The 18,720-nt window shown below is 42.3% G+C and overlaps 1 protein-coding gene across 1 annotated transcript in view; it reads left to right on the top strand.

The window, feature by feature from the left end:
• IQSEC3 (IQ motif and Sec7 domain ArfGEF 3) overlaps positions 1-18,720 on the top strand; it is a 101,275-nt gene that overhangs the window by 37,682 nt on the left and 44,873 nt on the right. Inside the window, exon 2 of the mRNA XM_085324037.1 lies at positions 11,070-11,150. Coding sequence (XP_085180163.1) covers positions 11,070-11,150 — 81 coding nt within the window. The remainder of the gene's footprint in view (positions 1-11,069; positions 11,151-18,720) is intronic.

The following is an 18,720-nucleotide window of genomic DNA, read 5'->3' as shown; positions in this document are numbered from 1 at the left end:
AAGCAGAAAATCRGGCCATGCATTTCCGTACAGGTGCAAATCTACAGAAGGCAGTGGTGCTAATGCACATAAAGAGTTCAGTTGTGAGCCATTTCTATATAAGTAGTTAATTTGCATTTTTATGGGATTCTGCAATATTGAACAGCACTCCTTTGTACAGCTTTGTGTCATTTTCCAGTGCTGAAGTACAGTTTGATTTCAACCTCTAGAAAGTTCCATGGCTTTCTTCCAGTGCTAAAGGGTTAAACATGAGCCACATTACTGAGCAGCCAGTAAAAAGTCTAAACCTGATTAAAAGCAGACTTAAATCAAAACAAAAATCCTAAGTGAAATTCTGACACTGATTCAAAATGTAAAAATAATTTATTCTTACTGAGGAGGATACCTATATCTCTCAGTCCCAGTAATTATGAAAAAGGTTGCCAATTCCACTAACATGAAACTTAGCTTTCTTATAGCATTCATACATATTAGTTCAAAATGGAAGAGAAAAAAAGATGTTTACCCTGCTAGCGGGGTATCCAGGCAGAGTGCTAGTGCTAGATCTCTTAGGAGGGCCATATACTCATTGGTATTAGGCTGACAAACTATAATTAATATATGAAGAACTGGAGGGGATTTGGAGAATGTTCATCAGTGTAATTAAAAGTGAGCTTTTGCCAGTTACTTTCATTCTACATAGTTATAAATCTATTATTTGAACAGAGAAGAAAGGGTCTTTATATAGGACAAAACAACAGAGATGTGAAAAGATATTTCAGTGCTACAGAAGGGCATTATCTGTATGCATTTGCAGACATGTAATTATTCCTTTACATATATAACCTTTAAAAGAAATGATGATATTGAAGACAGCGAAAGTTGAGGGAAAGAAGTACTTGTACACAAGATCAGATACTGTCTTGGAAAAGTATCATTGTATGTATATACCATCTTTTCATTAAGAAATTGATCAATACAACTTCTGTTTATGGCAGTTATTCATTGAAAGAATTTAGGAATTTACATACCAAAACCCCACTTTACATTTATAGAATAGCTTCCTATTTGTGATATTTGAAATATACACCTCCTTAACGGCCTCCTCACTGCCAGTGAGTGTTTCATGTATCACTATAGGAGCGATCCTTGTGATTGGCTGTACCTCTACATATAGAATTATCAGATTGCTCATTAGTACAGCAGCTGCTCATCCTGTACACTGCTGCTGACTCCAATAGCAAGGCAGAGCAAGTGGTATTGTGKCTTGTCTATCACAGCAGATCATCAACTGTGTCCACCACTGACAGAGGATCTAAACAAGACTGATGGTGCACATTGGGCTATTGCTTAGTCTCACAAACAGCATTTCCTCCCATCATGGCTGCTTTGCCTTCAACCTCTTAGTGCTAAGAAGGCACCAGTCCAGCTAGCAGGCAGCTAGGCTCTTTGTGGCCGGTGTTCCTCTGGAAGAGAGAAATCCAATTTAAATGGAGTGAATGGACTCCCCATTGACATGTGATTCAAAAACATCTGTGATGAGGCAGCCCTCCAAGCCCTATTGATRATGCTTTCATAGTCACTCTGGTTCTTTCTCCCGTCCCCACTTCTGTTCCTTTACCTCCCTTGTTTTCTTATTTCTTGCTCCTTTTACACTGCTACATTCTGTCTTCTCCTCAGAGCCCCTGGACTCTTAACTCATAGTTACAACATGCCTTCCTGTTACCAAGAATTCAAGTCATCTAGCAGCTGGTGACAGACTCTTCCACTGAGCAGGCTTATTTATGGGAACTGCAATTATTTCCCTCATTTCTGTTCCTACTATGCCTTAAGAAAGATAATAATGGCAAAAAGAGAAGCTTCAGAGTGAATCACTGCTGCTGGGCAAATGTGAGAGCATGAGAAGCATCTCCCATAAACCTAAAAAGTATTTCCTCAGCTAGTAACGCCACAAGAGACAACAACATAGCTACCTCAGAGATACAAGTGCCCTCACTCTACAGGAGAGCTTTCAGCAATGCAAGCTTCTCTCAGGCCATCCACATGTCCCAAACCTGACAGTTTTGTTCAGTCCAATTTAAATGCTTTCTCCAAGTTTGTTCAAGCTATTGTCTTTTATTAAGACACTGCATGTATATGCAATCCATTATATTTGCTGCCTTAAGGATCAGATTTTTCGTACAGTAGACACATCATCTTAAACTTCCTCCTGTGGACAATCTAGGCTTAAGTCCAGTTATGATGAAATTAGCCTASAGATAATTGGGGTCAGTGGATCATCCTTAAGTGAGTTATTTCATTTCACTGTAGCCAAAACAGCAAGAGTCACAAAACTTGACTCCATGGCAGAGGAGAAGACTCCACTGAGCTAGAACACCAGAGACCACAGTTYGTATGTGTTATCTCTTGGGCACRTTGCTGGCTCTAACCTTGAGCCTATGGATGCCAGACCCTTCCGTAGTACACATCCACACACATCAGTCCACCAGTCATGTTCTTCATACTGATGCTGGTACAAAACCTCCCTACTTTTTTTCTCAGATCAACTTATCTGCCACCAATGCTCACCTTTGTCACCAAGAGCTTCTTCAAAGTATGAATAAGGTTGTACAGGAGGAATGTCTGCTGTAGATATGGATGAAAGTGAGCTGTTCAGCAACTGTTCAGGAAGATATGGCATTAATATCTCTATCCCTAGAAGCAGATGGTGATAAGTGAATGGCACATTTGACATATTTGTTATATTCATCCAACTGGTTAACCAAAAAAAGATCAGATCACATCAGCATTGGCTCATATTTTCTTCCTCCAACACAGGAAATTCCATTTCCTCAACACGGATGCTTTGTGCTTATCCTTCCAAGCTGTGCTGTTCTGAAGAACCCACAACAGCTGAAAGACACACATTTGCGTCAGCATGTCATATTGAATTTTCACTTTCCAAATAATAGTGTATGCATATGGTATTTTACACTACTGAGGTGAATCTGTCTTAAGATAGTTTATAGAGCCCGTATAATCAATATACTCTGGTGCAAAGCTGGAAATGCTCTGTCAGTGGACCTCCCCTCTTCATCCCATCCTCTAGCCCCAGAAAAGTAGATTTACAGTAATGCTAGAGAAGGATAACAACACAGAATGTACTAACTTAAACTAAATTTGTACCAAGAAACAATACGATGATTAAGCAGGTGTTAAATATTTTTTTAGAAAATGAGCTCTGATCTTTTGATCTTTGAATTGCCAAAGAAACATCATGGAAGAAGACATTCTCTCCAAGAATCACAAGGCATTCAAGGCAGGSCAAGTCCCAGACAACAAAACGTATTTGATTGTTCATTTTTCAGCAAAGCAGAAAGGATAAGTGTTCCTTGTGAGCTCCACCCTCCCCCTCCCTCCTGGCTTGACTTTAAGGGAGGTGGTAGAGGAGCTGAGGAGGAAGAGCAGCTTTGAAAATGATAAAGAAAGAGTCATAGAACAGTAAGCCCACAAGTGGACTGAAAGAAGAGCTACCATGCCCCCTAGCAAGGCTGGGCGTGTATGTGCATGTTATACATTCATCCATCATGCTGAAGCACTTAGGGGATTTCATCAGCAATTTGTTGTAGACACTAGTTGCATGCTGGCATCTAGACATTACTAAGATCCATCCTTATCTCTCTATACAATTTCTCAGATATGTAATCCTTTGAAGGGTTGCAGAATTAGACAATCCTCAGACTGAAATACACAAGTTAAGAAAATCCTACATTGAGATGATATAGCTGGCACTCAGTACATAGACACATTATGAGCATCTGCCCCTGGGTGCACAGACCTGAAAGCCAATGACCAGGATGTGGAACAGGTATGAAGTGGTTTTGCATACACTGTTGGTATCTGCAAGCCCTTTACAAACAAATATAGCACTGACCTTCCAGATTGCTAAGGGGCTAAGGGTGGTCACTGCCACTTGAGAGGCTGCCTCTGATGAGAGTGGAGGCAGTGATGACTTGAGGAGGAAAGGAAATCACCAGTCATGAAGAAAAGTAGATATTAAGTGGAGTATTAGATGAGGCAGAGGCTAAGAATTTAGGGAAGGGAAAATACAACTGAAGTAGCCCAGAAGCGTCAGTAGGAGCTTGAATACTCAAATACAAATTCCAAATCATCTTCCTATTATCCTTTACTCAGTTCTTCCCCCTGCTTCATTCTTTGTAGTTTTATCCTCAGCCACCTACCAYGTGAATCTGACTCCAAACTGCTGCAGTTTTGTTCTGCTGTTCTGGGGATTAATATTGGAAGATTTTTGGACTGACTCCAAGGGCTTTTGGCAAYTTAGAGAAGAATACTAAATCAGTCCATTCCCAAGATGTATCCCTGGGACTGTTAGGTTGGGACTGCTCTTGTTACCAGGAATGTAAAACAAAGCAATGATTTCAGCTATCTTTTGTTGCACTCCCACAGTGCAAGAGCCACTGTCCATTTAGCTTCTTTGACAGCAGATTAAATCAAATACTTTTCAGAGGCAGAAGTTAAGACAAAATCTCCAAGATCGTTAATACCTTGGCTGCTAATCCCCTTGCCCTCTAACACAGGATTTCTTAGACAGTCTGATTCAGTCTGGTCTGTGTAGCTGTCTTCCAGAGATGGCCACTATCAGATGCTCAAGAGGAAGAGTAAGATGAGTAACAGTAAAGTGCCATGGGACACCCATAAAAGCCTTCTGTTAATGCTGAAAAGTTTGAGTCCTAAACATTGACTTTGGGAAGGATATAAAAACTCATCTGCACTATCTATTTGGATAGGATAGTCTTATCATTCGTTTAAGGGTCCAGACCCTCTCTGAATCTTTCCAAACTTTTTACCATCAATAGTATCACATAACAATGAGGAGGTCATAAGACTTAAAAGGAGCTGAAGAATTTGAAGTCCAGAAATTAACTAGCATTTATTTTTAATGATACTGGTTTCTCCATAAAATAAACTCGGTCTATACTCAACTCCCCCCAAAACATCAGTCTAATGACCTATGGTTGAAACCAATAATTAGAACGGCTAGAAAGTTTTAGCCAGGGTGTTTCAGAGAAAAGAGTGAAAGGTGGTAGAGCAAAACAGCTAGTTGTTTAAAGGTACTCTTCTTTTTAAAACACTGCCTCCTTCAAATCTCACCTGTGCTGTTCTAGGCAGATTGCAGTCAGAAATAGATCTAACACAGGAGGGAGATGCTAAAATGAGTAAGCCCTATAGCTAATCTTAGCTAGGTTGTATTGCAGCTCTGGTGGTAGTGGTAGCATTGAGCTGTACGTTTTGGGGGAGTAAGATATAAGACTGTGCAATCACATTTTTGTAAACTTTGTACTACTAAATAGATCCTGTTTGCAGTTCTCCAGCTGCCATCTTAGGAAAGATAACAGCCAGTAAAACCTAATCTGAGATGAATTCACTTCTCCTYCCATTCTTTCTGCCTTTGTTCTTCCATTTCTAGACCATACTTCTTTGTGACTGCATTTGTTCTCATGGCAGTCATCTGAAAAAATGCAAGATAAAAACAACTAGCAAAAGGCTCTAGGAAAGCTGAAATATCCAGCACTACAGACAATGAGTTTTGGTCAAAATCTCTAGCATTTCTCCAAAAAGTGTAGCTTTTAAGAGAAACCAGAAAGGTTATGAGGGCTGGCCTAGTTATTTACTAATAGAACATTGCTTGAAGAAGGAGCATTTGCCTGTCAGCATTGTCTGATTTCTAAGAATTGATGTGCATTTGGACAAAGGGCAAAGCTACTGAGCAAGCAGGCTGGTACGGACAAGGTACCAGGCTACAGAGTTTAGTCAAGTAGTTGTATTTGGGGAATTCAGTGATCTTCACTGTCCTCCTTGCAGTGAGGGCCATTACAGCTATGCTGCATAAATAAGTGGTCAGGACCCAAATAACAGGGCAAGGCAGGGTGATGCATCATGATAGAGAGAAGCATGATCTGTACACTAGCAGTGAGACTAATTTTCATTCTGTCTTGATTTGGCATTTCTTGTAATCTAAAATCATTCAGGCAGAAAAACACAGAGCTGCTCTTTGTCTATGGAAACAGGTCATCCTGGGTATTTGTTTAATTAAAGCTGACTGCTGGAGAGCAGGGAGCATGACAGTTTTCCATATGCTGATTAGGTTGGGGGTTGTTTTGTTTCGAGGGAGGGAGAAAAAGAAGGGGTCAGAACACATGAGCTATTTACCTCAATCCAGCTTTTAGCAGACAGGCATCTCTATTTTAGGACAGCTATGATCAGCACCAAATTTACGGACACTGATGCCCTGGAGGAGCAACAACACTAAATGAACACAAAACTCCAGGTGCTTATCTTAATGAGAGATGCAGCATTAAGATAACATTAGGAAAGTCTGCACTCTTTAGGCGCTGTAGTGTGCAATTTAGATTAMTAGAGACACTAGGTTTTTGGAGCTCAAATCGCATACCTTCTACAACACCATTTTCAAGAGAAAAGATGCTCAGCCCTTTGGGATCTATAGCTGTAAAGACCAAGATAATAGTGGCAGAGGGCCCCTTTGCAGCCCAATCTAACTTTCTAAAAAGCCAGAAAGGTCTAAGAAGCTTTGATGCTAAATCCTAAGCCAACTAGACAGCTCATGCTAGCCACAAGGTTCAGCACAGGCCTCTCTAAAGTTCCTCGCAGAACAGGAATTGGTATGGCCAAATGATTCATTCACTGATACCCTCACCGAGCCTGCAGGCAGCTGCCTGGAGGGTACCTCTTGTCAGGAGCAATGTTAAAGACAGCTGAATAGAAGTCAGTCATTTTTGCTCAGAGGAGAAGAGGCTAACATTTCAATTGACAACAGAGGTTGCTACTGGGCCAAGCACAGCTTTCCCTGCATTTAAGATAGGTCTGGACTTTCAAATCCTCACCTCTGGAGCATGCATCCCAGCTGGACAGAGCAAGGCACTGACAGGCTCAGGCTGTTTGTGGTCCTCCTTTTGGATCTGTGCTTACCCTTGTCCTCTGCTGTTCACACAGACACAACTATCACACTGTTGGCAGCATGTACCTCAAAAGACCCTTCACCATGCTTCCTCTCTGCCTGTGAGTGTCTTCCTCATTTGTACCACCTACTTGTTCACCTTCACCTCATCGAAACATCTTCTCTTTTGGCTTATTTTTTTCTTCTAGGCTTCAGTCAGGGCACACCCCAAGAGAAAACCATTTGTTTATTTTTAAAGCAGCTAATTTGAAACAGAACAGTTCAACAATATCCTGACAGACGGGAGAACTCCTCTCTCTTCCTGATTGCCTGCCTGCCCTGCCCACAACAGTGTTTGTTCAGCTGTTCTCTCCGAAACAGTTGCAAGACTGGCAAAGGCAAGCTAGAGGCAATAGAGGAAAAGACAGAAAGGCAAAAAGACAAGCCATTGACCTATCCTTTTAAGAAACCATTACTACCCACATGAATTATTAAGAAAAAAAAATAATCACACAACAGCAMCCTAAAGTGATGAGTCTGAATTTGCCAGATTGAAAACACCCTGCCTTCCTCCCTATTTTTCAAAGGCAAAACAAGCCTTGTGCTTTCTGATGTTTAACTCCTCAGAGGCTGCACATTCAAACTTAATGCAGCCTTTCTGACTTAAGAAATAAGATTTATGTAAAAACAAAATAAAAAGAAAGCACAGAGAGGAAAAAAGACATCAAAAGTTTTACACTGACTTCAGAACAGACAATAAATATCCAAAGATTCTCTCCAGAGTTGCAAGAGTTGACAAACCAATACGGAAATGTAATCCAGGTAGCTATCAGCCATTACCACGCTGCCAGACTCAGCAACAAAAATAACATCTTACCTGAAAGACTGCATGCAGTTAAAAAGATAGCTGCTTTCCTAGACTATTTACTCTAGGGTCCAAAGTGGCACTACAGCCTCTTCAGGAAAGTCTGCCCTGGTTAACCCCACCTGTCATAGCTCTTGTCTGGTCTATGCATACCATGGTGCAAAGACCAGGGCCTTACCTTCCTATAGGTTTACAAAACATCAGACATATGAGGGATAAGGGATTGGAAAGAGAGAGGAAAATTAATAGGGATAATCTCCAAGATGGAACCCGCTCCCTGTGGTGTATGTCTGGGAGGGACAAATGAGAAGCAGGTAAATTGACAAAGAACTCCAAATGCGTTTAGGTATCTGGGGAACTCAGAGATATCATAGGATTTTCCCCAGTCACGGGAAGAGCTTTTGGTACAGTCTTGGAATACTCATTTACACTACATACGCTTCCCTCCATCAGGCAGTGCCTGCTCCCTACCATCTCTTTGGTGACTTCTCACTGGGAATCATGGCCCTGGACTCGAGGTTCCCAAAAATTCTGGAGGCAAATTTCTGCCTGTGGACATGATCAACATCTGGTAGTGGTATGTAGGGTACACAACTGTTCTAGAGATCTTGGGCTCTCAGAGCTTCAAGAGGCACGAGCCTTTTCATACATATGCAGGCTTCCATTTCTTATTTTTTTTTATCTGTTCTTGTACTCCTCTTTTTTTCTATGTGGCCCTTTCTTGTTTTTTTGACTCTATTCTTTTCAAGTGTAATTAGCATTCTTATGTGACTGGTGCATTTAATATTAGAAAAAGGCTAAAGAACAGTGGAGTTCGTGKGGGGAAGTATTGAGATTAGAACTAGCTGAAATTTGGAGGTTCCATTTTTTGGAAGATTCTTATCTGGAACTAGGTCCTTCTTTTTCCAGAAGTTCCTGGGGACAAAGAATTCTGAAAGGCCTTCAGTAGGAAATGCTAGCATATAATTCTACTGAAACAAGATACGTGCCTCAGAAAAAACATTGGCTTTAACTGGAGAAACTGAGAGCCTTCTGCATTTCCATACTGCAGCTGGCAATTTCTGATACTCCAGGGCAGCCTTGCAGAGCCACAGCCTTGGCACAGGTGCTCCACACCTCTTGATCTAGCCAGCACATAGAACTGCTTCTTCAAGTGTTGGGCAGAACAAAATCTTGGGTGAATGGAGAGACTGAAAATCCTATAGTCCCTATCAAGGCATTGTTTTATGGTATGACTGCACTAGAGATTTGGGGTCTGGAAGCCTGGCCTTCCAGTAGCCTGGCAGGAAATTCAGATAAAACTTGGAATTGAAGAAAGTTTGTCAACACCAAGATGTTTTCGCCAGACAGTTTCAGTTTGATGAATCAGCRTTTTCTGTGAAAACAAAATTTTGTCAGAAAACCCTTGATGGATTCTATCTGGAAGCAGAATGACAAGATGTAGGAGCTTGAGTATTTGTGTGAGCCTCCTGGAATGTAGGCTCAAATGTGATCCTACCACTTGCTTTAGTAAGAAGACAGAACAGGTAAATTACGGACACACCAGACTGACAGGTACTTGCTATCAAATAAGCTTAAATTACAAACAGCATAGTGAGAACAAGCAATAATGAGGCTGGCAGGAGAGAAGGGGTGTGAGCTGGGTAGTTACCAAAATGGAAGACCAGGAGATGAATTCGCACAAACGTGCCCCCTCTTTTCCAGCAAATTGCATGTCATGAGCAGGAACAAAGGATATGGGCAGAGGTCAGTGAGTTAAAGCTAGTGCTTTCTTTTATCCCTTTCTCTCTTGCTCCTGCTAATACTGTTGCTTCTAAGCAAAGGTTCATTTTGAGAATATGTTGGTAGCACAGGAAGCAGAAACACTAAGCAGTTTGTTAAGTTAAGCTAGCAGGGAAGGCTGAAAGAAGGTGGCCAGGAACAGGACCATTGTTGTCTGTAATTTAAATAGCTCTGTGGCCATGTCTGTTAGATTTTGAGAAGGAAAAAGGGGATAAGCTTCACATTTTCAGAGTGATAGAAAGTATGGCAAGGCGTTTGGAAGAATCTGAGACCCTATGCTAAGCCAAGAGACACAGCTTTGCTGCTATCACTTGGTTAGAAGCTACAAAATATTTTTAAGAGGAGATGACCTCATTTGAGACCTGCGTCTCAGCAGTAGCACTGAGAACAGAGCTCTAAGTACTCTTCTACTGATCTGAAGACAGGGTGATTTGTGCCATCTGAGGATTCAACTTACTTTTTCTCCCTTGTTTTTTTTCCTCTTTTCTATTTTCTTTTCCATTCCCCTATTTTTTCCCTGCCCCTGTGTCTCTTTTTAGTTATTCCTTTTCATTGACAAAAGTGAATGTGTTCAAAATTGGCCATTGATTTGTGCTGCCTCTAACACCGTGAGGGCTCACATAGAAGAATTTTAAAATATCTCATTTCCAGAAGTGCGGAGCAGTTCTAACTGAGCACCAGTAGTATGATAAATGTACAACCTCCCTGATCACCAGGCTCCTTGCAAATGTTTCTAAGCAAGGCCCCCAAGAGTCAGTCACTCAAGATTAGTGAGAAGTTTTGGAAAGCTCAGCCCTGGCTTTCTTCTTCTGGATGAATTCTTTCACCTTTCACGTCTAGTAAACACCTTTTTGTCAGTTGTTTACCTGAAGTTTGTTACTTCATATGTTTTTGCCTTTTTTTGCTGTGATCATTTATTCTGTTTTSTTCTTCACCTCAGCACCTCCACTTGTGCTTTCCTCTTAGTTTTTCACTAATACTTCTGATAATACCCAGTGCTGATATACAGAGGTCATTTCTGCTCTTTCTTCAGGAAAAAGTCAGTGAAATTTATTCAGCCATTGTCATGACAAAAAGAAATCAACTTCTTTGCATTATAGTGTATAGGAAATCATATATAAATAGATGTTACTGTCACAAACTATATAAAAGTTAGAGACAGGCAAAACTGTTTTTTGTAAGAGGTATGGGGTCACGAGGCAGATGCTGACGAGAGAAAACTTTTCATTTCTCTCCTTTGCCTTGTTCTCTATAGCTTGATATGGGTCATGGGGCAGGTGAGGGAGGGAGAGAACATTGCAGGCTCCCTTCTTTCCTGTTTCCCACCATCTCAGACTGCAAAGCATTCATGTAATAATCAGATTTCTCTTTCGGCATCACTGGAGAGCCACTGTCCCCTTGTAACAGTCTTGGAAAGTGCAGCCTCCCCTGAGTTTTCTGCTGAGTGAGCTGAACACTAATCTGCTACTGTTTGTTTTTTTCTTACAGGAATGAAACTGTTTTACACCAGTTCTGTTGCCCAGCAGCTGATGCAGAGCAGAAGCCTTCCTCTCCAGACTCCTCACCAAGGTGGGAAACTGCTGCCAGCAAGGCTTTTTATTTCCCATCTTCTCTTGTTCTCTCATCACCCRCTACTGATCTTCCTACCCCAAACAAAACTCATGCATTATATTCCTCTGTCTTCCTCCATCCTCCTTTGTGTCCCATATCCCCAGTATTGCTGTCCCTCCCTTTTCTCTTGCAGAGATGTTACCCCTTCAGTGTTATTGCTCACAACCCCCCATTGGCATCCACTCACACACACCCCTGAGACTCTGAACACATCCTTTCAGCCTCTTTTCAAACATCTACTTCCAACTCACATCCACACTTGTATCTTTTCTTACTCTTCTGTATCACTTTGAGACCCATATGTACATACTTTACTCTTCTTCTTCAAATTACTTACCCATGTTATAGTGATGCCCGTAACCTTTAAGCTACAGCAAAAATCACCAAAGAAGCTCAAGGTTCTTCTTTCACATCAGTGTGCACACGATATCCATTTCCTCTCTCTGTTCTACAGACACCCAGGCCAAAGTGACCTCTCAGAAACTAGTAGGGGTGGGGCAGCCTATGCATGTGTATTGGGGGGACACTTTAACATAACACACAACTGATCTGAGCTTAACACTGAAGGGCAATTACAGACTGGTACTATTAACTATTACTAATGTGCATCCAATGCATTCCAGCTTGGGCACATCAGCAACAGGCAGAGCTCCCCCTCATCAGTAAATGACATCAATGCCAAAGACAAGGGGTCTAAGGAGCCTCAGAAATACCTGAGTTACACGTACTGGATACAGCTCCTGTGTTCTGCCTTATCTCCCTCTTTCCCATTCTTGCCATCTCCTTCTCACTTACTACCACTTATATCTCTGCTCCTTTTTCTCATGCCTTATCATACTGCTGTCAGCAGCAAACAGGTACCTTTGTAAAGATTTCCCTCATCACACTGCTAGACTTTTACATCTGAACTTTGCCATCAATATAAGAAGCTTGAGTTACTGGGGAGGGCTCTGAACAGGATCAAGCAGCTGAATTGCAATAATGAGGATAGACCATTTTTGAAATGCTTTTTCTCTTGTTTGTTCTGCTCACTTGAACAGTTTCTGGTTTCTGATGTCCCTGCAAGGAAAAGGAAAAGTGTGAGTGCTGGACATCTGTGAAAAGAATAGACATGTGTGCGTTCGCGCGTATGTGTGCGTGTTCAGAAGTGGAATTCAGCTGCACTTGAAGACAGGAATGGAGCAGGACCCTTCCTGCCTATTTGTGTATGAAGATGGAAGGGTTAACTCTGTGGGGTGCCAGTGTTGAAGGCTCTGAAGAATTGYTATGGTTTGTGTGATGGCCCTATGGAGTGTCCATGACTGCATCTCAGTGGTGGATGGGAAGATGCTGTCAGGAAGAGGAGGAGGCAGCAGAGGTTTCTGCAGTAGGGACAATGGCCTCTCCCTTGCATTTCTAGAGAGAGATAGTGTAAATTCATGTGCTCTGTTTAGTCTTCACCGAAGCTCTGTTTAGCCATAGCCTTCAATCTCTGCACTCTGATCCTTGGCCCTGCCTCATTCTTGTCCCAGCCTCCATTTTATTTCTGAGAGTTTCCTTCCCTTACCTTCCAGCATTTTCTCATCCTAAAAGATTCAGTCATTCACGGTATGTCTTAAAGTGTAGGATAGTATGTATCACCCTCATGCTACAGGCCTTCGTTTTAGCACAGTGACTCCAAAAGGCCCTGCCCATCCCTCAAACCTGAGTGTGCCTGTACTCCTTTTAGTGGGAATGGCCAAGTTCATCATCTGGGATTTGGCWGGTAAACAGAGGGGAAAGCAGTCACTCATTCCAAAAATTTAACAACTTGGCAAGTTTTTTCCAAAGATGAGCCCGAGTCAGGAAAGTCAGAAGTGGAGATGAATGACCCTTACAGCATGTTGCATCTGGGCTTCCAATTAACAACCATCCATACTGATCTCTGCCTSTCAGTTTAATGTTACCTAGCCTGTCTTTTGTAGTTTATCCCACCATGCAGGCCATCTACTTTCCATACTTTCTTTCCAAGACTTTCTCTTTACCTCTTCATTTCCAATCTCCCCTACCCCTCTCCAAATAGCAGTTCTAAATCTGTCTCTGTGAAACCCAATATTCTGTGAAGAGACAGAGATGGTTGAAGCCATGCTGGCTATCTGAAGGCTAGAAACAGGTACATAAACTTGCTTTTTGAAACAGAGCAGTCTTTAAATGTGTCTCAGATGAGAAGAGAATCCTTACTTCCTATACAATGCCAGGAGAAAAGCAGAGCACATGCAGGACTATTAAACTCACTGATCAGCTTTATGCTGACCAGAAAGCACTTTCCACTCTGTTCCAAGTTCTGCAGCCAATAGTGGGCATCCTTTTGTTCCTGAAGTGGCATATCCAGTGCAATGARGAGGGCAAGCAAAATAACAGAGAGGGAAAACAACAGGGTCACCATGGGGCTGAAATCCATACCTGATAGCTATGCTGCTCTGGAATGTCTTGATATGCTGCTGGGAGAAGTTTATCAGATCATTATGGAGCCTGCCATCCCACTCAAATCCTTATTAGGGTCCCCGTTGAACCAGTGCAGTACAAAAGMTAAGTCAACCAGGACTGAAATACGTGGGTCAGACATCCTGAATAGRCAATTAGCTTCTGGGTGAGCCGGGCACATCACTAAACAAGCTCTTCAGGGCTCCTGGTGGAGCAGCCGGGAACATAGGGGGTCCTTGTGCAGCTCTCCTGAGTCCTGCTGAGAGGCCAGCTAGTTATAAGCAGTGCTGCGGTGAATTTGATAAACTAGCTTGGGTTTATTCTTTCTTTTCCCTCTCCATGATCAGGCATTTCCCTAAATGAGATAAATCCTGTCAGAACTGATGCCGCTAATAACTGTCAACCGTCTAGTTTTAATTAGAGTTTGCTTCATTAATACCCCAACTCCTCTCTGTGCAGCAGATTAAATAATGTACTTGCAGCTAATTTACACAAACCCCCAAACTGCAGGGCTGAGCTGCAATCCTTTAATTAAACAGCCTGGCTGATCCCTACCACTGCCTCGGCTCATCAGTCTAAGCCGATTAAAGAGAATAGGGACTAATAAAGAGCATAAACAAGGAAGTGACTCTCATCTCTTCAAGGGACTTTGAGACTCCAGTGGCAATTGGCTGATGGCTCCTTCTCTGCCAGGAACTTTATGTCAGCCCACATCACCTCCTTGTGTGACCTGGAACAATAATTCTGCTCCCCAGAAATCCAGCCTCAATTTGTGTGTGGGGGGGAAAAAAAGACTCACCTTTGGCGACAGAGGAAACAGGGGCAGCAAGGAAGGTGAAGGTAAAGAGGAGTATGCAACACGAGGAAGTCAGAACAGTGGTGCATGGGAAGACTAGTAAGAGCAGCCATGTACCTCTAGTGTGGGACAGAAGAACAAAGACACACAGAGTATAACAGTGGGAGTCTGGTAACAAGGCTCAGTCTGGGGCAAAATTTGTCTCTGCTTGTGTTTTGCAGTGGTCACTGTACATTGTCCTTGTGTGGCCTCCCCTACTCTATCTATGTCCCCTACATCCCCCTACATCTATTCTGAAAGATTTCTGGCTCCTTTCTTTGTTGCTTATCCAGCTGAAAAGGCTTCAGGTCAGTGGGTATTGATTAGGTGCATATCAGTGTCTAACCATTAAACAGAAGCCAATTCAGTGAAGCAGTTGCGATAATTTCCACTCATCTCATTCTCACTTGCTTCAGTGACTGCAACAAACAGAGCTAACACCCTGTCTTCTGTCTCCCTTCTCTCCTCTACCATGTGAATTCCTGAGGGATTAGTGTGTCATAAATTTAGCAATGCAAATTGCCCACCTGGCTGCCCCACTGGGGTTGTGCTAGGGATCAGCAAGACTGGTGCCACAGGGCATGAACATTAGGAGACATATAGACGTATCTGTTCCTAGAGTCTTCACCTAAAAAGTCCAGAGCCAAAGTACAGTGCAAGGTGATGGCAGCAATAGGCAAATTCCTGTCATTGGGCTCTGCTTAGGGTTTCCCCATCTCAAACTACAGTGCATCATTTTCCGCATTGGACCTGTACAGCACCTGGCACAAGGGGAGGCTTACTGCATGACCATCCCCACCAGGGATGCCAAAGATCAGGTTGAGGGGAACAAGGAGGCTCCATGATGGTGGTAGTAGGAACTAACCCTGCTCTTTCATTGAGGTACTGGTTAGACTCTGATTTAGCCAAACCTTGTAATTTCATATAGGAACTGCTCTTTTTCTTCCTGGCTTCTGCCTGTTTACAGCAGGGTTTCATTCTGGGAATTTCAATAGCCTAGTAATTGCATTTTCCATTTCTCCCAGTCTCACACAGTGGAGACTGGCATCCCAGAACAATGTCCTTAAAATGTGTCCAGCAGTAACCCAACTCCAACAGGATTACATACCATTTGCCTTTGTGTGAAGTAATGGGATTGAGATGAAAAAGATTTGCTTCTATTAGAGTAATGAGAGGAAATGATGGAGTCATAATCTAAGGGAACAGTATATTCATTCAATTGCCTTTCATAGGCTTTTCGGAGCCTGCCTCTGTCTTGCCTGCAGTGCTGAATAAGAAATTGGTAGAAAAATCACCTCTAGTCCAGCGTTGGGAAAAGTTCTACAAAAATTATTAAAAGCTTGGGGCAGGTCTGCTTTGGGGATGGGCATGGGGATAACACTCAAGGGCTGAGGGATCACATCATGGAGGAGACTGGGTAAGATTTAGCTATCTTTGTGTAAGGGGCAGGATCAGATCCCAGACAGCAGTTTGGAAAGGGAGCATGTTCCAACTGTGTTTGTGGGAGAAAGAAGGTCCTTCCGATCTGGAGGAAGTGCAAATGAGACCTGACCTGCTTTGAGCACAAAAGAGACAGAGAGTCTTCCCAGGAAGAGGAGAGGTCAGGGTTCTAAACAGCATCGCCTGGAAGGGCTTGGATATGTACTGAGTAGAAAGACTGTATTTTGAAAGGTTTAAGGAAAAGATAGGCAAGCTCTGTTCATGGTATTTATACATAATATGTCCTCGTGAGGTTTAACTTTCCAGTATGTAGAATGCTTCTTAGATCCGGGTTGAAACATGATCAATGCAACTGGCAAGTGTTTACTTCATGATTATAGGCCAATTAAATTGTAACTCAATATAGTTTAGACTTCAAACAGCTGCGTACTTGTTTCTAAGGCACCTTCTGGATTAGTCACTGTCACAGACTGGTTACTGCCTGGCATTACTGCACCAAATACTGGAAAAGAGACTTCTAATTTATCCTCTTACCCATTGGTTACATTTCTAAGCCAGCCTTCTCTGCACTTCTGTTGAAATTCCCTCTTGCCCTGCTTCTGACTTATTAAACCAGTCAGATGGAATTATGTATCCTTGCTGGAAGTGGTCTTTTGTGCTTGTTACCTCATTGCTGCATGTGGGAGGGTGAAAAGTGAGTGGACAGATTTTGGATAATTCTTTGAAATCAAACCATCAGTCAGTAGAAACACATTTTTCTTCATAGCTCCCTGAGCTGGATGAGAGCATGCTACACCGTAAACAGCACACTGTTAAAAAAAAAATCTGATTTCCTTTACTTCTGGAGGTCTTTTGTCTCTGACTCTTTGTGTGTCTTTACCTGAACTAGTTGTTTCCATTGCACATGTACTAGCTGTGTTCCCTGTGAAGTCATGCTGAAAGGCACTGGCAAGAGAGCCATGGATATTACCCACTGCACAGTCACAGCATCATGTCCCTCTTTGGCTGTCCACTGCTGTATCCCAGGAGCACCTCTCCTCACAGTGCAGCTCTCACCTTGCCCCTAGATCATCCTAGGTCCTCCACCAGTCAGATCCTCCTGAGAGGTCTTCAAGATTTTGACTTGCTAATGCAATACTCCCTAAGGCTGGAGCCCATGAGGTTGATGGGAACTGATTCTCTCTCCAAGTTAATCCTTTTTTTAGCTACCACCAAAGCATTTTAACAAAAAAATTTGAGTCAGGTAGGGATTGATGATTTTTCCACCAGTATCCATCACTGTTTCAGCATTACTGAAGACAATCGAGCTACCCAACATTATGTCTGAACTTGTGAAGGTTGACCCTGCCTGACAGAAAGCAGCATGAGTCCAATTCATGAAATGAGAAATTAGCCTTTCTAACTTAGGATTGTTGTCAGGATATTGAATCTGTAACCTGGAGGTCATTGGTTCCTCTCAGTTTAGAGGTACTCAATGGCTYTTGGTCCAGGTGTGAAACACGATAATAATTCTAGCCTGTATCAAATCAGATGTATGACCTACCACACAAAACAGCATAGCAGCTTTGACTAATTGGCACCCAGCTGGCAGTATCAAGTGCAAGCTCCAAGAACAGGTGGACCATGAATGCTGAATTCTCCTGTGATTCTTCATTGAGAACTGTCCATGTCAGAGTTACAGCAACTGGTCATGCTAATTTAAAGGAAGTCTCCATGCCCACAGTCTATGCTTGTATGCTCTGAGAACAAATGACTTCATGTACAGAGCTCTCCAGTCTGAATTCTTTCATTCTCACTAATGTCCTCCACAACACTGTTTTGGAAAAGGCACAGGAGAAGTCTCAGCAACATTTCTGCTTTGCTAGCACATACTGTTTGTGCTTCTTTTCTCATTTCTTTTCCTTATTGAGGTCACAGACGTGAAGAGAGGATTTTTTTCTGCATCTTAACAGCTCATCTGCTTCTTATTCTTTCCTCCCTGTAGATTTAATAATCCTTTGTTCAGGATATTACAATTGGAGGTTGTGGGGATGCTACAAAGAGACAGGGATGGATCAAAAAAGTTCATCTAACTATTCTCCAGAGTCAGAGTTGTCAGAACTTTAATTTGAGTCTAACACAGAGATGTGGGCCAGGAGTAACATCTGGACCTGGATTTCAACTCTTTCTAAACTTGGAGGTGAGTAGATCCTCTCCTTTTAAAGGTGTTTTCTATAGACAGGAATAGCAGCTTTAATTACTTTGCAGGAGCTTAGGTTTAGAGTCTCAAAGGTATTTTGTGCATGTAAATTTAGGGGAAGCAAGGAAGCACATATAATTATAAGTAAAAATTAGACTATGGTTTTAGAGAACATCCTTAACATCCTAGATGTTTGGCAACATCTAGCACTGGGAAATGGGCACAGAAGGTTGATAAGGTAATAGCAGACAGGTTTCAGTGGAACTGACACCATTCACTGATCATTACTGATGTCATTGGACCATCTGAACTGCATCAGTGAATATCATCTGCAGACCCCTCCCCGCAAATTTGACCACTCCAGATTTTTTCTGCAGTAAGATGTATTCTGTTGAACTCACCAGATGGTCACAATGGACTCTCTGTCCACAYGTGTTCATAGTTTCCAGGGCAGAGAGACAGAGCAAGTATGTACTGAGAAATTGGCAAAGAAGTGGAAAAAGAGTCATTGAGAAAGTGAGAAGTGGATGATTTCAGCCCAAGAAAGAAGGAAGTGCTACTGTAAGGGAAAAGGCCATCAAAAATACTATAGAGAGAAGGAGAGTGATGGGAGAGAAGGGAACAGAAAAAGT

Source organism: Rhea americana, unplaced genomic scaffold (assembly GCF_003343005.1).
Source record: "Rhea americana isolate MKP2758 unplaced genomic scaffold, rheAme1 scaffold_9, whole genome shotgun sequence".
In the NCBI taxonomy this organism is placed as follows: domain Eukaryota; kingdom Metazoa; phylum Chordata; class Aves; order Rheiformes; family Rheidae; genus Rhea; species Rhea americana.
Note: the sequence above shows the minus strand (reverse complement) of the source record. Positions and strands in the feature narration are given on the sequence as shown.